Source organism: Gadus macrocephalus, chromosome 7 (genome assembly GCF_031168955.1).
Source record: "Gadus macrocephalus chromosome 7, ASM3116895v1".
In the NCBI taxonomy this organism is placed as follows: Eukaryota; Metazoa; Chordata; class Actinopteri; order Gadiformes; family Gadidae; genus Gadus; species Gadus macrocephalus.
The window spans coordinates 15,863,570-15,885,017 of record NC_082388.1 but is presented as its reverse complement, the minus strand read 5'-3'; the positions used below and the strand labels follow the sequence as shown (position 1 = coordinate 15,885,017).

The 21,448-nt window shown below is 44.8% G+C and overlaps 1 protein-coding gene across 1 annotated transcript; it reads right to left on the bottom strand.

The window, feature by feature from the left end:
• Positions 1–59: 59 nt before the first annotated feature.
• slc7a1a (solute carrier family 7 member 1a) lies at positions 60–21,436 on the bottom strand. The gene is made up of 13 exons (XM_060056888.1): positions 21,254–21,436; positions 14,750–14,982; positions 13,716–13,898; positions 13,162–13,320; positions 12,460–12,637; positions 11,471–11,604; positions 8,791–9,013; positions 7,604–7,740; positions 7,018–7,120; positions 6,261–6,466; positions 5,381–5,532; positions 4,784–4,892; positions 60–4,388 (listed from the first exon to the last, which is right to left on the bottom strand). Exons 2-13 carry the CDS (start codon positions 14,934–14,936, stop codon positions 4,180–4,182), a joined length of 1,980 nt encoding a protein of 659 aa, XP_059912871.1. The 5' UTR covers positions 14,937–14,982; positions 21,254–21,436; the 3' UTR covers positions 60–4,179.
• Between the last annotated feature and the right edge of the window lie 12 nt (positions 21,437–21,448).

Here is a 21,448-nt window from a genome sequence, read left to right as displayed (position 1 = left end):
GGTTGCAACTCTGTATATATAAGGCAGGCTACTTAGTAAATGACAGGCAACGGGACTGATTACTTGAAAATCTATATTTTATTTACAACAATAGACAAAAAACTGTTGACGTTACAAGGTATGTTGAACAAAGTAAGTAAGCCTAAGGATGGCTCAGGTTTGACATTTTTGAAGAAAGAGGTTTTTGGCCCATCTGAAGACTTCAAGGAAATTTGGCACAATATCACATTATTTCTTATCTGTGAGACATTTTAAATTAATATAATTTGTTAAATGGTTCAAAACGCTGGGTTCGCGTTGTAGTGTGGTCAGGGTAGACGGAGGCTTTTAGAAACGATGACGTTGGGTTGCCATGACACTGCCATGATGCTGCCACAAGCTTGCACAATCTTCACTTATGTATCAGTTACAACTCGACATACTGTCTCATACATATTCGTTACACCAACGCCGAAGGCGACTTGCTGTGCTTAAGCGATGGAAAAAAAAAAACAAAGACGCCAGTTAAAACCGTACTTGGAGCGGCGTTTTAAAAAAAATCAACTGTAAAAAAAAAAATTGTACTTTTGGTCCGAGTACTTTGGGTCAATTTGGCCCGGGACTTTTGGATGGAGAGGCCTTTAATGAGACTGCGGGAATAGCATGCGTAGAATTTTGCCACCGTGTAAAATAATAAAAACTACTCCTTACCAGTGGATATGTGCATTGCAACTACATGTCAATGTTGGCTACACAGTTCTGAAGATCAATATCCCCCTTTGCATGAGCTTCTTTAAGTAGCTCCACAAAGTACTCTGGAGGTAACAGCCTGTGTGGTGTCAATCTGCACAGAAAACATCCCTGCCGCATTTACTTCCCTAGATATGCTTCCTTAATGAAGTGACTGATGACGTCAGTCAGGTTTCAGAGAGAAGTGTTACCAGGGATCCTCTGCCTTCTGCGCCCGTCATGTAGGCTTTTGCTTTTTTGAACACATTCCTTCACATGCTCTTGGAGAGAGACATCAAATTTGCTTAACAGAATGATCAGAAGATCATTCTAAGAAGTTTCCATGGTCAACAACGAAATTCTCCCAGGTGTATGCCGCTTTAAACTCAGTGCCTCTATAGCTTAGATCACACTTTCCAAAAACTTTGATCACATCTATGACCATGAGAACAACTGTTTATCATTTCAGTGTGGAACGTGGATGCAAAACATTTCGGTAAACGATATGAAAACGATAGTGTGGACGGGAATTGTTTTCATTGCGAATGTGCATTTTTTTTTTTTACCCGGGTTAGTGTGGACAGGGCCTCAGTTCATCAAACAATGAATATCTTTTTGGTATTTTATGTTTTTTTCTTTACAATGAGGATTTTCGGTCAACTGACATACGTTAGCCAACAATGTTCAAACCTCTAAAAAGATACTCAAAAGTAAAAACCTTTATTGTATCACAACAGGACTGCACATGGAAATGACCGACTGGATCTGAAAACCGATCCAGTTGTGAAATGTCATTTAGAGGTAAATGGACACCACCATGGCTGGGCTGACTAACCCTCTGCAATCTTCTTGCGTGTAGTAATAAGGTGCGCCCCGTGTCTGCCGACACCAGAAGGGCCTCGTAACGCCATGATGTAATGAACTGTAAGATTCAAACGTATTTTATAGAAGACCCTAGTTTAGATTCTACAAGGATAAGCTGACTTATTTTACCCTGCGACTTCTCCGTGCCTTCCTTTCACCTTGTCTTATCCTTTTGGTCGGCCCAAAAGGCACGTCGGCCGACAGGGACAGTGCCCGGTAAGCCAGATGGCCGGTCTTGCCCCGGACACCACATAATTGTCACAGATTTCATTGCCTGATATAAACTAGTGATTAAACCTTGACTGTATCCCAATAAAACATTACAGTACAATAGCTGTATCCTAATAACCATAGCTGTATGCAAATTGCTAATACTGTACCCTAACTGTTTGCCAATATATCTTATATAAGAGGTCATTTGTCCTCACTTTTTTCTGATCATCCTTAGCTGTATTCTAATCAATAACACTGTACCCTAAGTGTATGCTAGTAAACCTTAGCTGTGTGCTAATTAAGCTTTATGTAGCCCAAATAAATCCTGAGAACAAAGCAGACTGCTCTCCAGTAAACATCAGTTACATGGCCTTACACCACCACCACCACCACCACTTGGGCTCCTCTTAGGCAGATGCCTGGCTCAAATCATCTCATTTATAAGTCTGCTTTAGCGTGTTGGGGTGAATGCGAGTGGACGCCTGGTCTGTTGCGGTGACTGACAGGATGTCTGGTATACCCTGACAGGTTAACCGGTCAGGACCCCCCTCACCATAGTCACCCTTTATTTTTCTTAGCTAAATGAATTGACATGCATTACTATGAATGTCAATGAAGGCACCCGTTGCACTCCTAACCATCCTTGGAAGGAGTGATCCCCCATTCTGTACCTTGTCAAGATTTCTTCCTCGCTAATTAAGGGAGTTTTTTCTTGCCCTCTGGGGGGCTAGGGAAGGGGAGTCTCATAAATATATGGCCTGTTAAGCCCTATGAGACTGTTAATGTGATTAAGGGCTCCACAAATTTAATTGAATTAAAGGACAGATCATAATGATGATGACTTAACTACAATACAAAATAAAATGCACAAAAATCATAAAATGACCACACAAATGAACATGACACCACCCACAAAGACAAAATCTATTCCCATTTCCTTTCAAAACAACATTAAAAAGGAGGGCAGCCGAGTAGAGGCTTCAAGTTTCAGAGGGCAAAGAAAGACACGGCGACCCGCACGGCGCCTCTCAACTGATTTCCACGTGAATCATTTAAAAAGGGCCCAGTTTTACCACCAGGTGTGATGCCCATTAGCTGGTGAGCTAATGCTGGTTGGGGAACCGAATGCAGATTTCCCACTCAGTTCAGGTGAATAAGGCCGATTAAAATCAACCCCTATAGTGTCATAGTGACACACGTGGGAGTGTCCACCCTAAAGTGACTTCACACATGTGATTTCCACCCCATTAGGTATTAATAGATGCATCAGCCCACCCAGTGGACTGTACCAACTGGTATACTGACCTGCCCATTATAGATCCAGCTGGACACCCCCCACGTGGTAAATACCTAAAGGGTGAAAATCATGTGTGACTTCACTTAAAACATTGACATATGGTGCCCCCCCCCCCCTCCTATCCCTGTATGATTTTTGCACATCATCATTCCATAGCATCTGCAAATATCCATATTTGGCGATAAAACAGATGGGCTGTGTGCATTGTGTCCAATAATTATTGGACAAGTCGTTCTCACATACTGGGGGGCATCCTGGTGTTTTTAGTTTGAACAGTGTATTTCACTGTCCAGGTTATTATTAAGTAACTACATCCCATCCTGTAACATCACTTCCTCCTAGACAGAACGCGCAGTACTTCTGATACCCCCACTGTGTCCCTTCTCCCTTCAGCTGGTTGTTGCCTGCAACACTGCATTGTATCTGGTGAGTATCATGTGTCTGGCTGCACCTACGCGGGGTCAACGAGAAGGCCCGCAGTGTTCTGTGCTAGCTAGCCATAGCCCTTTCCAACTGCTAAAGATTAGCCCACAAGGGTTCCTCAGCGCATTACGAGGTATCAACCTGTATATCCACAACACCGATACCAGCGGTTCCCATCTCTCTGCGTAACTTGAGACTAATTATGTCTAAAATAGCGCAGGTTCCATCCAGTCATTTAACTCAATGACACAGAACCCAATTGGTCGGCTCCGGAACTTTTCAACGATTATAAACCCGTTTCCCTGGCCACAAGTTCCACAAGTAGACCCCCCGTGCGTCCCCCGTCCTCCCTCCCTTGACTCCGCACTGCTGGCGATGAGGCCAAGCTCGGGCGAGTTCTCATCAAAAGACTGAAACCGTGGGAAATGGAAACTCAAAGTGACCCCCAGTACGTTTGTGCAAAGTTGTCGCCGTCTCCAAATGTAAACAAACAAAAAAGAAAATCAATGTGACGTTACCTTCAGGGCCCTGAAAACCTCCTGTACTGAAGATACAATCTAAGCAGTTTTTTTTGTTTCAGTCCGTTTGTCTTTTATAACGGCGGTCTTGGGGGAGCGAGGTTCAGGGTGGGGGCGTGAAGCGGGCGGTCCGGCGTGAAGCGAGCGTCGACCTCACTAGAAGTCGCCGCCGTCGTCGTCGTCGTCTTCTTCGCGGCTCTCCGCCTCCAAGCCGTTGTGGAGGAAGGCCTCCTTCTCCGGGGACATGGCCGGGCCGCGGAGCTCGTGGGAGGGCTTGAAGCCGCGCATCTCCGTGTCGGGCGACTGCCGTGCCGCCGAGCCCTCCAGGCTGTGGTGGATGCCATAGCCGAAGTAGATGGCAAACCCTGCAGGAGACACGCAGTGTGAACCACCTGGCCGTGTCGGACCCAGGGGTGCTACCTGCGGAGGTACCCCCAGGCCACGGACCCACCAAGTGTTTTTGTAGCTTAATTTAATAAGGAGCTTTGCTGCCTATGTCAAGCAATCTGAACAGCTTTCATGGGTGAAGCATGCTATATAAATACATTTTAAAATCAACAATATGTTGTCTTTACAGAAAAAAAAGTGAGATTATGAATTTTTCTCTAGGACTACTGGTCTTAGGACAACGCGAAGTAGTTCCCTTTTCAGTCTACAAAACAAACGAATGATCAAACGACAACGAAAGGAAGTCAGTATGTCATTCATACAAAGTCCGACCAATTTCTCTTGCTATTGTATGCGTGTTTCTATTGCCTACCAAGAGCCATCCACACTGCAAAGCGGATCCAGGTGCCTCTGTCCAGCTGCATCATCAGGTAGACGTTGACGAACATGCTGATGACTGGGATGAAGGGCAGCATAGGGACCTGCACAGCCAATCACAGAGGCCAATCCTCAGGGTGCAGGCTTAACCATTGCATTTGAAAAAAACTCAACATGTTTTTTGGGCAATGACTTTTGAAAGAGAAGCCAATTGAATGTCACAATCCAAGGAGCTTTCCTACTGCTAGTGAAGTGAAAGGTGTGTGATTCCCTCTAGTTTAAAATATTTATACTAAATCTGTGTTGAGGTTCTGCAACAGATTGAGTGCACTATGCATTAGTTCAGCTTAACTAAAACTGAGCAATCACCCAACAAACAACGATGTCTAGCATGTCTTAAGGTTGTATGATACAGTACTTCTGCATGATATTAGTGACCGTTGTAGCCAAGACGCCGCTACTGTAGCTTATGTTCAAAATGCATCGACCTCACATTATTAAAGATCTATTCATAGAAAGGTAACAACACCCAGAAGAGAAATATAAACATCAATAAAGCTTTCCGCATTGAAACAACACCACCCCCCCAGACCTTAAAGGAGAGCTTGGTCTTGCTCTGAGGCTGTCTCCCGACGATGAAGGTGAGGAAGCAACACGCTGCGAAGATGACAGCGAGGACGAAGAGGTTCAGCACCGCCATCCCCCCATTCACCGCCAGGATGCTGAACAGCAGGATCAGCACGCCTGGAGACAGGGAGGTCAGCCGTTTAGGATCAGAGTCAAAAGATCCAAAGAGTTCAACTTGGAATACTTGCAGTGTCACAATTTGTTATTTTGTAAACTTATCGTCATATATTCATTCATTCATTCATTTGGTTTTGCTTTTAGCTCTGTATATGCCATATCCAATGTCTATAACTAAGCAGGCTGTTAATAGTTAATGATGATGTTTCCTTGACTATATTTTTTCTGGTTTTTGGTGGTTCAGCGATGATTGTCAGTAACAATGGACTATCAATATATTATGAATTAAATCTTTGTCGAAAGCATATTGTTTTTTATGGGAGCTAAAATTAATGTTGCCGTTACTGGCAATCGTCGCTGAACCACCAAAAACCAGAAAGAATATTAGTTGCACTGCCACGTAAAGGGAAGGCAGTCAGGAAAGTCTAGGGGTAAGCTGAACGGTCCTAGGTTCAAACCCCTATATCCGCTGTCGGCATCCTTGAGCAAGATGCATACCTGCTCGTACCTTCTCAATAATAACATGCATCTGAGATAATACTGGCTTTAGATACGAGGGCCTGCGAAGAACAAACAGATACAGAAAAAACAAATCAATAAGTAGTAGTGTTGCACGACCACGTTCTCGATCTAGATCCGAGAGCACAGGTTTGGATCTGTAGACCGTGACACCATACACCAGTGTGGGGGTCCCCACAAATAATCCCTTCCCAACCTTGTCTACCTACCCAGGACACTGACAGCGATGTTGACGATGAAGCCTGAAAGGGTGGACGGTTCCGTGTTCTGCGGGGACATCATGCTCCTGAAGCTGAAGCGCTCCTCCATGCCTCCCAGCATGACCATGCTGGGCACGCTGATGCCGTCGCCAAGGTCCGCCTCCTCCTGGAGCTCCGCCATTTGATAGGACAGCCCGGGCTGCTTCGGCTGGTACCTGCCACAGAGAAGCCCACGGCAAGCTGAACACCATCCCGCATCAAGGATACAGTACAGTTGGACGTGCATCAACATCAATACTGCTGTGCAGCCAGTGAATAAACATACATTATAGTAGGCACACCCCCTGTGTATCTAACCTGTGTATTATGAGTCTGAGGGTCCCGTGTGGAAACACACTATCCAAAGTCTACCTGTATGCTTCCTTGAGCAGGAGGCCCCAGACTCCAATCTGCTCTTCATTGATTCATTCATCCAAATAAGTTCATTGTAATGTACTTTGTAATGTATTTTGGATAAAAGCATTGGCTGCATGAGAATGAGTTATAGAAGAGCATACCACGTTTGATCTTAACAAACCTTATCTCTATAATGAAGTCTGCCTGGAAGGACGGTAACATAATATAAGCCACTAAAAAACAGCAGGGAATGGAATGAGGCCAAAGGGATCTTGACTTGGTTATGGAGGTGGAATCTCCTCATGGCCGGATCCCCCAGTGTGTGTGTGTGTGGGTGTGGGTGTGTGGGCCTACAGTACGCGGGTCTGACCTGAGCACCAGGACGCAGGCTGCCACCAGGGTGTAGGCCAGCAGGGTCCCTATGGACATCAGGTCCACCAGGTCCTTCAGGTCAAACAGAAAGGCCATGACCGCTGTAAAGAGAGTAGAAAGAAGCAGGCGTCAGAGAAGAGGTAGCGTTCCCCAAGACTAATGCTGAAGAGATGAATAGAGGACACAGGGTGACGATATTTAAAAAACAATTAACTTTTTATGAGCAACCTCTCTCCTCAACTCCCCCCTCACCAACAACTCCTCATCTCTCCATCTGCCCTCTCCTCCCCACATCTTCCTCTCTCCTTCAACTCCCCTTCTCCCTCCTAATCTCTTACTCATCTCCCCCACTCTCAACTTTACTCTCCATCCCTCTCCCCCCATCCTTATCGAATCTCTCCCTCCCTCCTTATCTCAACTCTCTCCACTCTTCATCCCTCTCTCCCGCTCCTCATCTAATCTCTCTCCCTCCTCCTATCTCTCTCCCTCCCTCCTTCCTCATCTTATCTCTCCCCATATCCCCCCACTCCGACCTACACCCCTCTCCTCCTCCTCCTCCTCCTCCTCCTCCTCCTCCGTCTCACCCGACATGACCCCGGCGGCCATGGTGGAGCTGACGGGGGACTTGCGCTCGCTGACGTGTGCCAGGAAGGAGAAGAGCAGGCCGTCACGGGCCATGGCGTAGATGACTCGCGGCAGGGGGAACATGGCCCCCAGCAGGCTGGGTCAGGGGGGAGAGGGAGCAGGAGAAAGGGAGGCCAACCGTCAACAAATTGGACAGAGAATGGGTCAAGACGAGGCAGGAGGGAAAGCAAGAGGATGTGAGGGCGAAGCAAGAGGGAACGTGTGAACCGAAAGAAGAAGGCAAAACTAATAGGGTGAGAGGGTTAAAGAGAGTGGAGAACCGGTCGGGTGGGTTATACTAGAGGGAGTACATGCAGTGGTTAGTGTGGACGCGTGGAGTTACTGAAACAGTCATCTTGGATCCAATCCACTCGAAACCAGGAGGGAATTTTTTTTTTTTCAAGCCACTTGACAACCACTACTATTAAAACTATGGAGGTGTGAAAACCACACAGAAGCAGGAAAAAGGAAGGGCTTCCTTATTTTTTCCGGTTGAGTCCGTGGTAAGCAAGCGGGTTAGCATCTCACCTGTCGCCACGTCAAAAGGTGAGGGTTGCGGTTAGCCATGTTTGGTCGCAGAGTAAATCCCAGCCAACGAATCCAAGAGAAGCCCTTTGCTGGCCATTACCCAGAAGGCACCAGGGAAAGAGAAAATACCCCCCAACAGGAGTAGGACGACACGAGAACTTTATAGCGCACACACACACACACACACACACACACACACACACACACACACACACACACACACACACACACACACACACACACACACACACACACACACACACACACACACACACACACACACACAGCAGGTTAACAACACCTGACTTAATCTTAGCCCAGGGGTGTACACAAACAATACCAGTAGCATGCAGTCGGCTTTAGAAACACCCCACGTGCAGCAGCAGAATACAGCGGCCGTGTTGAGCTATAAAGGCCTCCATGACGGACTTTGTGTTATTATACAGCCACGGCTTAAATAGACATGAACAGATACATGCAGTGCAAGGACAGTCCGATAACAGTGACGAGAGCAGGGTCGGATATCAAATAAATAAGGGTCGGATATCGGATAAATATATCCACACTCACACCCTCTTAAGTTATACAAGGGCTCAGATAATGCGTGTGTGTGTCTTACCTGGTGGACAGAGCGCACAGGGAGCCCACGGCCACCGAGTAGGTGGCGCCCTCCCAGCCCACGTACTTGAAGGCGGCGGGCAGCGGGCTGTTGCTGTCCAGCAGGTAGTAGGGCATCATCAGGGTGAGCGCCGCGGACACGCCGAAGTACGCCACGAAGCAGATGAGCAGAGAGGACACGATGCCGATGGGGATGGCCCTCTGGGGGTTCTTCACCTCCTCGCCTGCAGGGGGAGAAGGAGGGTGGGGAGATTAGAGTACGGTAGAGGAGAGGTGAGGGAAGATAGGGGTGGGGCGAGAGGGTGATGGGAGGGTTGGTGTGAGAGAGGTGAGAGGAAAAGAGAGAAAGGGGTGAGAGAGGAAGAGAGAGACAGAGAAAGAGACAGAGATACAGAGAGAGAGAGAGAGGATTGGAGTCATTATAATGGGCAAGTGATCGAATAAATACAAAAAACGCAGACTGACTGAAACACAGAGAAGAAAGGAGGCAGCCTCACGGCTCATGTAGCTGGCTGGATCCAGGGCAGCTATACAGGCTGTTGAAAAACAGTTTAAACCTTGATCACTGTGCTGATCATCATCTAGGCTCCAGCAGTCCTACTATTATTGCAGATCTTTTGGGGGGGGAGATAGCACAGAGCATGGGCTCGAAACCCAGAACATGAAAAGACAGAGTTGCACCGTGTTGCCTGTTTTGTCACAGAGATTTCCACCAAAGAGAAACTTGTTTGTGCGAGAAGATGGGCATTTGAAAAACAGTTTTTCTACAGCTGCAGATTTTCTAGTCTAAGTGGTGTTGATTTGAAGCCTTCACAGAATTTTCTTGACCAGGTGACTTCTGCTGGTGGGGTCTGTGTTGGAATATTATGCAATGACAGATCCCTGCATCCAGCAACCTGATTGCACTAAGCAAACATGAAGCAATAAAAAACGCAATTTGTTCCCCCAAAAATTATTGACAGTCTTCAATTTACAACTCTGAGTCTGATCTGGGAGAAAGAAATTCAATCATCAATGTCATCACCATGCCAAGCAGAAGAAAAGCTGGTGAAGGTGTTGCTGTAGACAACAATACTAGACAACAATGCTAGACAACAATGCTAGACAACAATGCTAGACTTTGAGTCAAGCTTGAGACCATTCTGATGCACCCAGAGGAGGCCGAGAGTGTAACCAATACGACACTCACAATCTTCCAGACTGTACACAATGTTCCCGCCGGGGTGCGCGCGGAACAGAACAAACTGGGACGGATTCCAGCACAGAGCAAATAAGTGCGTTCGGCTCTGCACAACATTCAGCGCCGTATGTCGCAACCCCCGGCTCTGCATGGGAAGCCCGCTTTGTTGGTGCAGAGAGAGGCTGAGGCGGCCGATTCTTCAGCGGCTCGCCGTCTGGCCACCGTGGGGCTCCACAACACTGCAGCCTTGTCGGGTCGCCATCAGTGACCATGCTGGCACCAATGACCCCCAGTAAGTCAAGTCAAGTCAAGTCAAGTCAAGTCAAGTCAAGTCAGTCAGTCAGTCAGTCAGTCAGTCAGTCAGTCAGTCAGTCAGTCAGTCAGTCAGTCAGTCAGTCAGTCAGTCAGTCTGTCTGTCTGTCTGTCTGTCTGTCTGTCTGTGTCAACCCTTATCGATATATATCGTATCCTGCACAGCATTATTCTATGCAACACAACCATGACGTGTTTATGTTTGGATAACACACATGCTTGACTCCAGAGGTGGAAAAAGGGCAGCAACGCTGTACAACGGAGCTCCAATCAAAGCTAAGGAAACGGAGGGGAGGACAGAGGAGACCAGCAGACCCAAACAGTGAATGATAAGCCCCTCCCCTCCTCTCTTCCTGAAAGGCCTGAAGGTCAGAACATACAAAACACACATGAAGGATGCAATCACACACCCCCGTGCCATTACGCACAGGAAGGGCTAGAACGAGGTCGGCTCAGCATTGTGTGGAAGATCTCTTGCATCATCATCATCATCATCATCATCATCATCATCATCATCATCATCATCATCGTCGTCCTTTGACCTCTGACAGACTTTTCCTTGCTGGAAATCCTACAGTTTGCCTACGAGGCCCGCATTGTCTTCAACACCAGCACCATTTTCTCTGAGGAGCTCAGGGCAGGTAGCCCACAGATGTGGTGGCCTGGATTGCAGACCTCACTGAGTGACCCCTGCATGGTCCGCCTGCAGCCAGGGCGTACCCCAGGAGAGCCGCACTGTACCCCATTTCTCTTCCCTCTCTACACCCCAGACTTTTACTTCTCCTTTGGAACTTCTGCCAGCTGGTGAAGACCAGCTCTGACGAGGTCAGAGGTCACCCGCTGCCTCACAGGGGACTTCATCATGGAGGACTCGGGACGTCGGCAGTTCACACGAGCCCACGGAGAAGAGGGTCGATGGGGCTAGCTTTACTCAGAGCCAGTTGTCTTGATCCCCAGTGTACACAGTGTGTTCACCTGGAGACATGAACCCCTATCTTAGTGACGGAGTGAGGGCTTTGTCTACGGGGCCATCAAGGAAAAGAAGGGGTCCCCCAAAAATGCAGTTATATTTGCAATGATAATTGCAAATATACTAAATGAAATATTACTCAATATGTGACATTTATACCATCATTTTCGATTATTAGGAGTATAAAATATGAAACAGACTGCAGTTTCTCTTACAGACCTGTGGTGGCGATGCAGTCAAACCCCACGAAGGCGTAGAAACACGTGGCGGCGCCAGAGAGCACGCCGGTGATCCCAAACGGCATGAAGCCCCCCTCTCCCAGGGTCTCCACGGACACCCGCGACCCCGTTAGACTAGGAGGAAACACAAACACAATAGACCCCTGAAACATCCACCCTGTTCTCACGCCCAATAAAAAGATTCATCCTGTTCCCACGACCAATAGAAACATCCATCCTGTCCTTAGCGACCAATATAAACATCCATCCTATCCTTATCGACCAATATAAGCATCCATCCTGTCCTTATCGACCAATAGACACATCCATCATGTTCCCACCGTCCAATAGAAACATCTATCCTGTTCTTATCGACCAATAGAAACGTACATCCGTTTCCTACAGGCCAACATAAACCTCTACCCTGTTCCCCCCAACCAATAGAAACATGTATCCTGCTCTTATTGACCAATAGAAACATATATCCTGTACCCACAGATCAATAGAAACATGTATCCTGTTGTTATCTACAAATATGAACATTTATTCTGTTCTTATCTACCAATATGAACATTTATCCTGTTCTTATTTACCAATATGAACATTTATCCTGTTCTTATCGACCAATAGAAATATCGATCCTGTTCATAGCGAATACGCAAAAAGTGCATCACATCCAAATGACACAACAGCCAAACTGAAAATAGGAAGTTAAAAGTGATAGGTTTATGTTGAGCCCCATGTAGGCATACGTAACCAACCCCACAACCCAACCAAAAATAGAAGAAATAATAACTCTTGATTGACCAGTTGTCTTCTGCTAAGTATTGCTGCTGCCCCATATCCAACCCTGAAGGATAGATACGTAACCCTCTTCAATCTGTCCAGCCCTACTCATCCCATCCTTGCATTTCATTTCACATCCTATCAAAGAACCAAAGAGGAACAGTGTTCAAACGAAGGGATGAGAGTGTGTCAGTGTGTGCTTACTTCAAACTGGAGGCATTTGTGTTGCTGATGTTGAGAACCTGTTGGGGGTCTATCTGCCAGTTCTTGAGTGTTCCCTTCACCAGGCCAGACACCACCATAAACAACAGCACCAAGACGTTGATGCACGTGAACACCTTGTTCACCATGGCGGACTCCTTCACTCCAAACGCCAGCAGACCTGGGGCAACATAAAGACTGATTTAAGAGGAAGAGAGGGATACAGAAAGAAAGATACATAGATAAAAAAAATATATGACAGATACAAAAAGAAACCATGAAAGAAAGAGTGAGATCTAAATTTAGTTAAACTATGGAAAGAAAGAAAGAAAGAAAGAAAGAAAGAAAGAAAGAAAGAAAGAAAGAAAGAAAGAAAGAAAGAAAGAAAGAAAGAAAGAAAGAAAGAAAGAAAGAAAGAAAGAAAGAGCAAAATGTAGATGAAGAAAGAATGTGATAAAGAAAGAAAGACAGCTATACATGAGCTTAACAAGGTATGAGAAAGAAAGGGCTCAATAAAGAGATAAGGAAGACTGAGATAAAGAAAGGTTGAGCTAAAGAGAGATAAAGAAAGTGAAAGAAAGAGAAAGAAAGAGATAAAGAAAGAAAGATAGATAAATAATTATATAAAGAACGATTGAAAAAGTTGAGAAAATGTAAAACCCTAGCTCCACAGATCTTGTCACACTAGTTTGTGATGTTTCCTACCGCTCAAGGTAATGATGATGAGGACAGCGAACATGTCAGGGTACTCTGCCAGGATCCCAGGGGCCTGTATGGACATGTACTGCCTGCAGAAACGCTCTATGTGGCCCCCAATCAGCTCATCAAACGTTGCGCTCCACGCACGAGCCACGCTGGATGTACCTGACGGAGAGACACAGAGAGAGATATATACAGGGAGAGTGAGCAAAAGACACACACCCGCATAGACAGATAGAAAGAACCACACACACATAGACAGAGACAACGAGTAAGTGACAGAGAACGATACAGAGAGAGACACGCAGTGAGATACATACAGAGAGAGTGAGCAAAAGACATACAGATAGATAGATACAGAGACACACACATTTATAGGCAGAGAGACACAGAGAGAGACAGAAGGAAGGACAGAGACATAGAGAGAGAACAGAGAAACCATGCTGGAGATTTTTGGCCAAATAGAGAATCATCCACGAAATGTTATGAAATCATCAAGGACTTCATCAAATGAATATATTTTGCGTGATTTTGTTATATTCTATTGAGAATGTTTGTACCGATGATGTAGGAGAGTATGAGGTTCCACCCGGTGATGAAGGCCCATAGCTCCCCCACCGTCACGTAGGAGTAGAGATAGGCCGAACCAGTCTTTGGAACCCGGGCTCCGAACTCAGCGTAGCATAAGCCAGCCAGCACGGAGGCTAACGCCGCGATCAGGAAGCACAGCACGATAGCAGGGCCTGCAAAACAACGCATCCCCTCGATAGAAACTTGAGAACTTATACAAGATAATATTTGCGTAAATAATACATTTGAATGAATAAATAAATGAATAACTAATAATGAGACTGGCTTAGTTTAGTCGTTTGTTGGCGATTTTAATGAGGGCTGCACCAACGTGGCTGTAAATCGTACAAAATTGGTGTGGGTTGTAAACATGGGGATAACACATCCCCCTTACTTCCTAGAACCCTTTCTTGTTGCATAGTCTTCAGATTTGAGCTGAAATGGGGTTCACTAACACTTTAAAAAGGTAGATTCATTGTTATGTACCCGATCAACAGTTTGGGGTCACCCAGACAATTTCATGTTTTCCATGAAAAATATTTTATTCAGCAGTTTTCAGCTGTGAAAAACATAATTGCACAAGGATTTTCAATAAGCCTTTTGACACAATTGGCTAAACAATGTACCATTAGAACACAGGAGTGATGGTTGCTGGAAATAGGCCACTGTACACCTATTCCACAAAATTAACATCATTAACAATGCCTAGACTGTATTTCTGATTAATTTATTGTTATCTTCATTAAAAAGAAAAGTGTATAATTAAATTAAATGTATTTAATCCAAGCAGAAAGTGTTGGCTTGACCTCATGCATGTCTAATTACAACCATCAATCTGTAGGCAGCCTTGAACAAGATGCCTATCCCCTCATACCTATTCCTTCACTAGATGAATCTGAAATCAGGAAAAATCCCTTGGAATAAAAGCATAAAAAAACCATAATCTGAAAATAAGACAAAATAGAGGGTTGTCCACAGCAGCAGTGGTAGCAGTGGCGGGATTCATGTCGGTGCGATGCGTTACCTGCGTTGTCGCGGGCAACAGCGCCGGCCAGCACGTAGACACCGGCGCCCAGCGTGCTGCCCACCCCAAGAGCCACTAGGTCGAAGGTGTTCAGGCATCTGGAGAGACGGGACTCTTCAGAGTTGCCGTTGATGGATTTGACGCGGAGCAACTGCTTGCCAAAGCCCATCAGCTTCTGAAGAACCATATTGCTCTTTCAAGCGAGAACTCAGAGGTCAGAGGTCAAAGCACACCTGAGAATGGAGAGGAGGGCAGGGTGTTACTGAGTGGGTATTTCAATTTACTCCTTGATTTTCTTTGCTACACAATAGAAAACAGACAACTGCTACATGACCACGTTGTTCAGACCTGTCCTCAGTTTACACACACCCCCAAACCCACTGGCCTGACACCAAACAGCCGACCAATAGGAAAGGGGGGTCTGACCAGGGCGGTTATACTTAGGGATGGGCACGAGTAGTAAATTCCAAACTCGAGTGATCGAAGGAATTCCTCGAGGATCAATCGAGTAGGCCTACTCGTTAAATCAAATCTATTTTTAGAATGCAACGCATCTGCCGCAGGAATAGGCCTGATGATGAACGGCAATATTACCAACCAAACATGTAATGCTTATTCTCCATCAAAACAGTCAGAGTTATCAGAGTATTCATTATTTATTTTTGCAAAAGTTCAAAACACATTTTCCTTACAAAAATAAATATGCGTCTCACAATTTAAATCACGTCGAACCAAGGCCTGTAACAGTTTTAAAAAAAACGAAACAAGTAGCCTAACCATTGCAAATAAATGCTTAAAGCTGCAAATAAAACGGCAGCAAATGGACTATGGAAATACTCAGCGTTGTGATCTTCTCTACACGCCCGGGAATACAGCTGCGTCTTGCGGCGGTGAAAATAGCCGACACACTTTCACTTTCACCGTTGCTGCGGGTCTGCTTTCCCGAACTCACCGTTGTGTTTCAGGAGCATATGTTGCCGCATAGTACTTTCTGGTAGCTCGATTTCGCTTGGCATATTTTACATTTCACCTTATGATCTCCTATTTCTTTAAAGTATTTCAATTCTTCGCTGGGGGTTGCTTTAACCGCCATCTCTTAACTTTTTGAATTCTGGCGTGCCTGCACACGGCACGGAACGCGCCATGGAAATGGATGCATTTAATTTTCTTTGTGCCCACGTCATGCGTTAGTGGCGCCGACAGAAAATTGATACATTTGCTTCAGAAAACTTTGTTTGTGTGTGTATATGCAAACTCGAGTTTGCCTGTCCACCAACCGAGTTCATTTGTAACGAGGAGTACTCGAGTAATCGATTCCTCACGCCCATCCCTTATATACTGTTGCATAAGAGGCCAGCTAGGGTTGGGAAAGTCACCTCGGCAAACCGAAACATGAAGACGCTCACATAAAATAAGACAAGCGTCATAAATCAACACACATACTCAAAGTCTCAAACAATCAATGACGTCATCGCAGTCACTCCTCGTGTGGATACTAGCATTCACATTATTTATGAAGGGCCATTATAACGGTCCATTTATAACAACGTTTGTTTGAGTTGAGGAGGGTGACAACCTTTCCCTACCTTCCAATTTAAATTGATTTATAATAAAAGGTTGAAATGTAGGTGAACCGCTGCCAACAGCATTTTAATGCTGCTTCTTACTCATCACCCCTGGGGTCACGTGATTGAAAGTTCAAATTAAGTTCTAAATCGGTGCGCACAATAATTCAACTGTGCAGAAAGATTGGTAAAGCATGCAAACGCATTGGTAAAGCGTGCAAAAACATCTGTAAAGATTGGTAAATAGTGTGCACTCATTTTCCAAACCACATGCCCTTTTCTTCAGCAAATGGACCTGCCTCGATGACCACTTCTTCCCAATTAATCCAATTGATCTAGATTCAAGGGTAGATTTAATGATGGTGAAGTCAGTGATTAATTAAGCTTAGGACCTTTCAATGATTTTATTTGCGTCGTTATTGCTTTTTCGTTAGTGTCCAAGCATTCAGAACGTGTGGTCATCGTGGTGTCCAAGGCAGGTCCATTTACTGATGGAAAGGGCATGTGGTGTGCAGATCTGTGCACATGGTTAACAAACCAGAGGGCACGCTTTCCCAATCCACTCGCACGCTTTTCCCATGCATTGCTTATTGGCATGCACAGATTTACACTTTATTTGTATCATGTGACCCAAAGGTGTTTTTCATATTTGTTTTTCAATGAATTACATGATTTACGTCATGTGTCAGTACGTTTGCCTTTCCCTAGAATGTATATGTTTGCCGTTCCAACACATGACATAAATGATGTAATAATGAAAAATTGTGAAACTTGCCATTAAATAACTTGATTGTATCTTATCCCGCCATACATAACACAAGACAGCAGGTAATTGATCAGAAGCAGTTCGGTTAGGTTAACCACACAAATACAAAGAGGGAGCATTTCAAAAACTGCTCAACATGTTGGTTCCTGTCCCTAGACCCTGGGGTCCAGATGCAGCTGTACTGTTTAAATCACACAAGGCCAGTAGTTGAAGAAATTTGAACTGAGATGTCCAGGGATCGCCCTTCATCGGACCAAAACATGGAGAGAGAATAGAAGGGAGAAGGAGGGAAACCAATGCAGCATCGTGGTCGGGACGAGCAGAATCATGTTAGCATCTGTCATGTTAGTTTGGTCGTGGGGGGTTACCATAACAATGCAAAGCTTTTTGTTGTTGCCACCTTTCCACTGTTGACACTTGCCAGCAGTGAGAATGTTGCAGACCTCAAAATGGCCTCTGGAACAAACCTCATCTTACAAACCTCATGGAAAATACCATGCATGTAAATTTGGATCATCTTGATCATCATCTCGCCAATGCAACGGCAGACATAGCAAAACGAAACAGCGACTAAACACGCGCACACACACACACACACACACACACACACACACACACACACACACACACACACACACACACACACACACACACACACACACACACACACACACACACACACACACACACACACACACACACACACACCTCCGAGTCATCATTCATTACGGAGTCAGTCCTTAAAGGATCGGTTGTATTGGGAGCAAAGCATAGGTAAATATATTTAGACATCATCTTCTGTGGGTTACAAATAATAAGATCCACTTAGATTATACCTATTATACCTTATCTGAAGAAGCTCCTGAGTCATTGTTGTTGTACAGGAATTAGGGTGCACAGAACCCTAATCATTTCAAATTGTATTAGAGTTTGCATGATCAAGGATGTATTGAATAGTATTTTCTTTTACAAATTGACTCATGAATAGTCCATCATACTGGGCCTGCAAGGCAACCAAACCGAAAAGAAACTGAACTAATCAACACAAAAAAATGATGTCAGAGGTGAATTCCTATCACTTGAACACATCAAGAAAAACTGACAGCTGTTAAGCGGTCAGCTGACTGCATGCGCAGCGGAGAGGCAGTTTGGGGAAGCCGTAGTAACAGCAAAATTACTTTATTGCGAAGAAGATGAACCTTGCCAAACTTCTTTATATGCACGTTTTGCAACCTTTCGATTTTGTAATTTGCTCCCTGGATGAGGAATGCACACAGAGTGGGGGACTGCTCTAATGGAATATGTCGCAATCCAGTAGCGCACTGAGTATATAACAAGTTTGTCTGCAGAAGGACTTCTTTGATGTCAGTCGGCCAAAAGAAAACTTATTTTGAAGTTTGCTATTTCCATCTAAGGTTTAACAACCTCTACTGGCCCGTGTAGACTCCCTGGCCCTTCCCCACAACAAGACAAGCTGCAGCTGTGTGCAAACCCAGGCAAGTTACGCAATACTACACAGAGAGACCACGCAGCCAACGTAGTTCAGCAAACCCAATGACTGCACGCTACATAAATCACGGCAGGGAGTCCACTGGCATCTCTGGCTTCAGAGCCATGAATGGAGTAGCATACACCAGGCATTGTCAACGTGATGACTGGAGAAGAGATTGCTTAGCTGACACTATGACATTGCATGGAATAGAAAGAAGACAATTGCTCGAAAAATAGCTGAAAGAAGAGGAGAGCCCTTACAAGTTGGTTGGGTTTAGCTTTGATTCAACTCTTGTTCCTGTTGGTTGGCAAACGCTCCGTCTACACAAGTAACCTTCTGAAACTCAACCTGGCAGCTCACGTGACTTGGCTATTCCAAGCAGAGACCCATATTGCCTCCCTCTCACACGGCACTCTCTTCTTATATTCAAACACACGTCCCTGTACGCACACAGACATACCTGCACACAGTATACAGGTGCACATATGCATACCTGTTCAAACGCATACTTGCAGGCACATGCACAAACCAGTGGTGCACAGAAGCATACAGATACCTGCACAAGCACACACATGGAACCTCCAAATACCCACACTCTGAGCAGACACACCTGTGCACATACTAGCGCACAAATAATCCATTCTTTAAATGTGTGCACCTAAATGAGGACTCTCTACAGAACTTTTATGAGGCACACACACACACACACAACTCCTAAGAGATGATCCTCAAGAAACGTTGTGGTTTACGCGACTTCCCTCCTCACTAGATGCAAGGTAACAGAAATGGGCAATATCATCTATTAGTGTTGCTTTGGTCTAGCTATTGGGCCCAGGAGACCAACATTTCGATTAAATAATGTAGATTCACCTGCTGCCTTATGACCAACAGCCAAAAGGTGAAACACATTGGGAAAGAGAAACACACTCAAACACCTGCATTGCTAAGTAGAAAAATCATTGCAACTTCTTTGGATTCCTTTCCTACGGTATTTTACCGAAATGACACATAAGTGGTGAACAAATCGATTGTGTTTGATACGAGATTCACATCAACCATTGCTCCAGTATATTATGCAAGGGAATGTTTGTACACCTTTATCTATTCAATGTAACAGTGCAGCAGTAGCCTGCACCCTGGGGAACCATTTCCATCTTTTAACTCAACCAACCACACAGCCTCATGAATGGATTAGGACGGCAAGTGACTGTTATTTTCATTAGGTCAACCAAATGATTATTTGTTTGATTATTAATTTAGCCTATGAAATGTCAGATAGAAAATGCCATCAGAATTTACCAGAGGCCAACGTGATGTCTTAAATTTGCTTGCTTTATCTGAAAAACAGCCAATAACAACTAAGTATTTTATAATGATCTATGAACCAAACATTTGAATTGAACTGCAACATTAAGCAGCACCAAATACCATACAATTCCTTGTAGATGGTACTTTATCATGCCTAAACCTGCCCCCCCACTAACCTTAGCCTCTTGCTAGCTGGAAGTGAAGCACATTTAAGTGGTGGCTCACTTTCAGCAGGCTAAACATAGCCTCAATAGGAATATGAGGTCCTACAGTTCATTCTCAGCCCAGTCAGTGCTATACCAATCATTGAGACTTCCATTTTCTGCAGGGTATTCTGTCATTAATAACGATAAGACTGAATACGATTGGGTATTGGCTATCAGGGGAACAGGCAAGATTCCACTATTCCCCTATCTGGGGAATAGGCAAGAGGACTGTGTGATGATATTTAAAACCGCTAGGGTGCATTCGACCGTCCACAGATGTAACATTGTGGTTGAATTTGGACACATTTGGATCAATATTTACTGATTTTGGAAAGACTTGTGACTTTTCAACCTAACCTTCCCATAAAACAGACACTGACCTGTATGTGTGTCTGCGTGTATGTGTGTGCACCGAGAATGATCAAATGTCATTCAAAAGTCTACCTTTTGTCCTCTACTAATTATAAACAAAATGTTTGCATTCATTCTTAGCTACAGATGTAGGCCTAGTAGTATATGCTATTACATTATGCAGGTCTACCGTCTCTATCTAAGTTGTTTTGAAGTGAAGATCGGTGGTTGCAAAGTGATATGTAAACAAAGTCAAGTTTCAATGAATGTGTTCATCAATACATTTCATTGTTATTATCCTTATTATTATTAGATGGTGCCTCAAGAACGCTACAATCGGATTTCTCCACACGATCCGTCAACAAGTACTGCCAGTGACACATTTGACTTTTACAGACACATTGGTACTAGACTTACATGTAGACCCAATTAAACAAAAACATATACACTAGTCTGGTTCAGTTGTTATCAATCTTGCAATAGCCTTAGCCAATACAGGCCTGTGTGTTTAACACATTTTGGATACATTTCCTAGCAGTGCCAGTCCTGCAGGAAGAGTACACGGAGAGCCAAGACGATCGAGCATGTGCCTCGGTGTGCATGTTGGAACTTAACGGTAACATTATTCATTGCCTGGTAAAGTTGAACTTTTTTATTTTACGCTGCATGTTTTACATACAGCATCGTAATATACATTCACCCGCAGATATTCCGACCTTCTCCAAAACTGGAACAATTGAATCCAGGATATCCCAATGGTATAAATTGCATGGCCAAATAGAGGAGTTGGTAGTGCGGGTAAGTTAAGATATTTACCTTGCAGAGCGGGAGTGAAATGGGGATCTCGGTTGATCGATATCCGTCCTGCAGCTTAATGAAATGACTTCGATCTGGGTGATTAGCGAGGCCTCTAATGGATTTTAAGTGTGTGAGGAGATTTTACTTTTCTTCGCGATTTGGTGGAGGAGGGGGGGTTGGGGGTACACACAGTTAACCTTCAGCTCCGCCCAC

Excerpts from the sequence above, each read along its gene's own strand:
- slc7a1a (XM_060056888.1), bottom strand. The coding sequence starts at position 14,936 with ATGGTTCTTCAGAAGCTGATGGGCTTTGGCAAGCAGTTGCTCCGCGTC. Across the intron at positions 13,321-13,715 it reads CATACTCTCCTACATCATCG|GTACATCCAGCGTGGCTCGT; the intron begins GTACAAACATTC and ends TCTCTCCGTCAG. Across the intron at positions 4,389-4,783 it reads TGCAGTGTGGATGGCTCTTG|GGTTTGCCATCTACTTCGGC; the intron begins GTAGGCAATAGA and ends TGTCTCCTGCAG.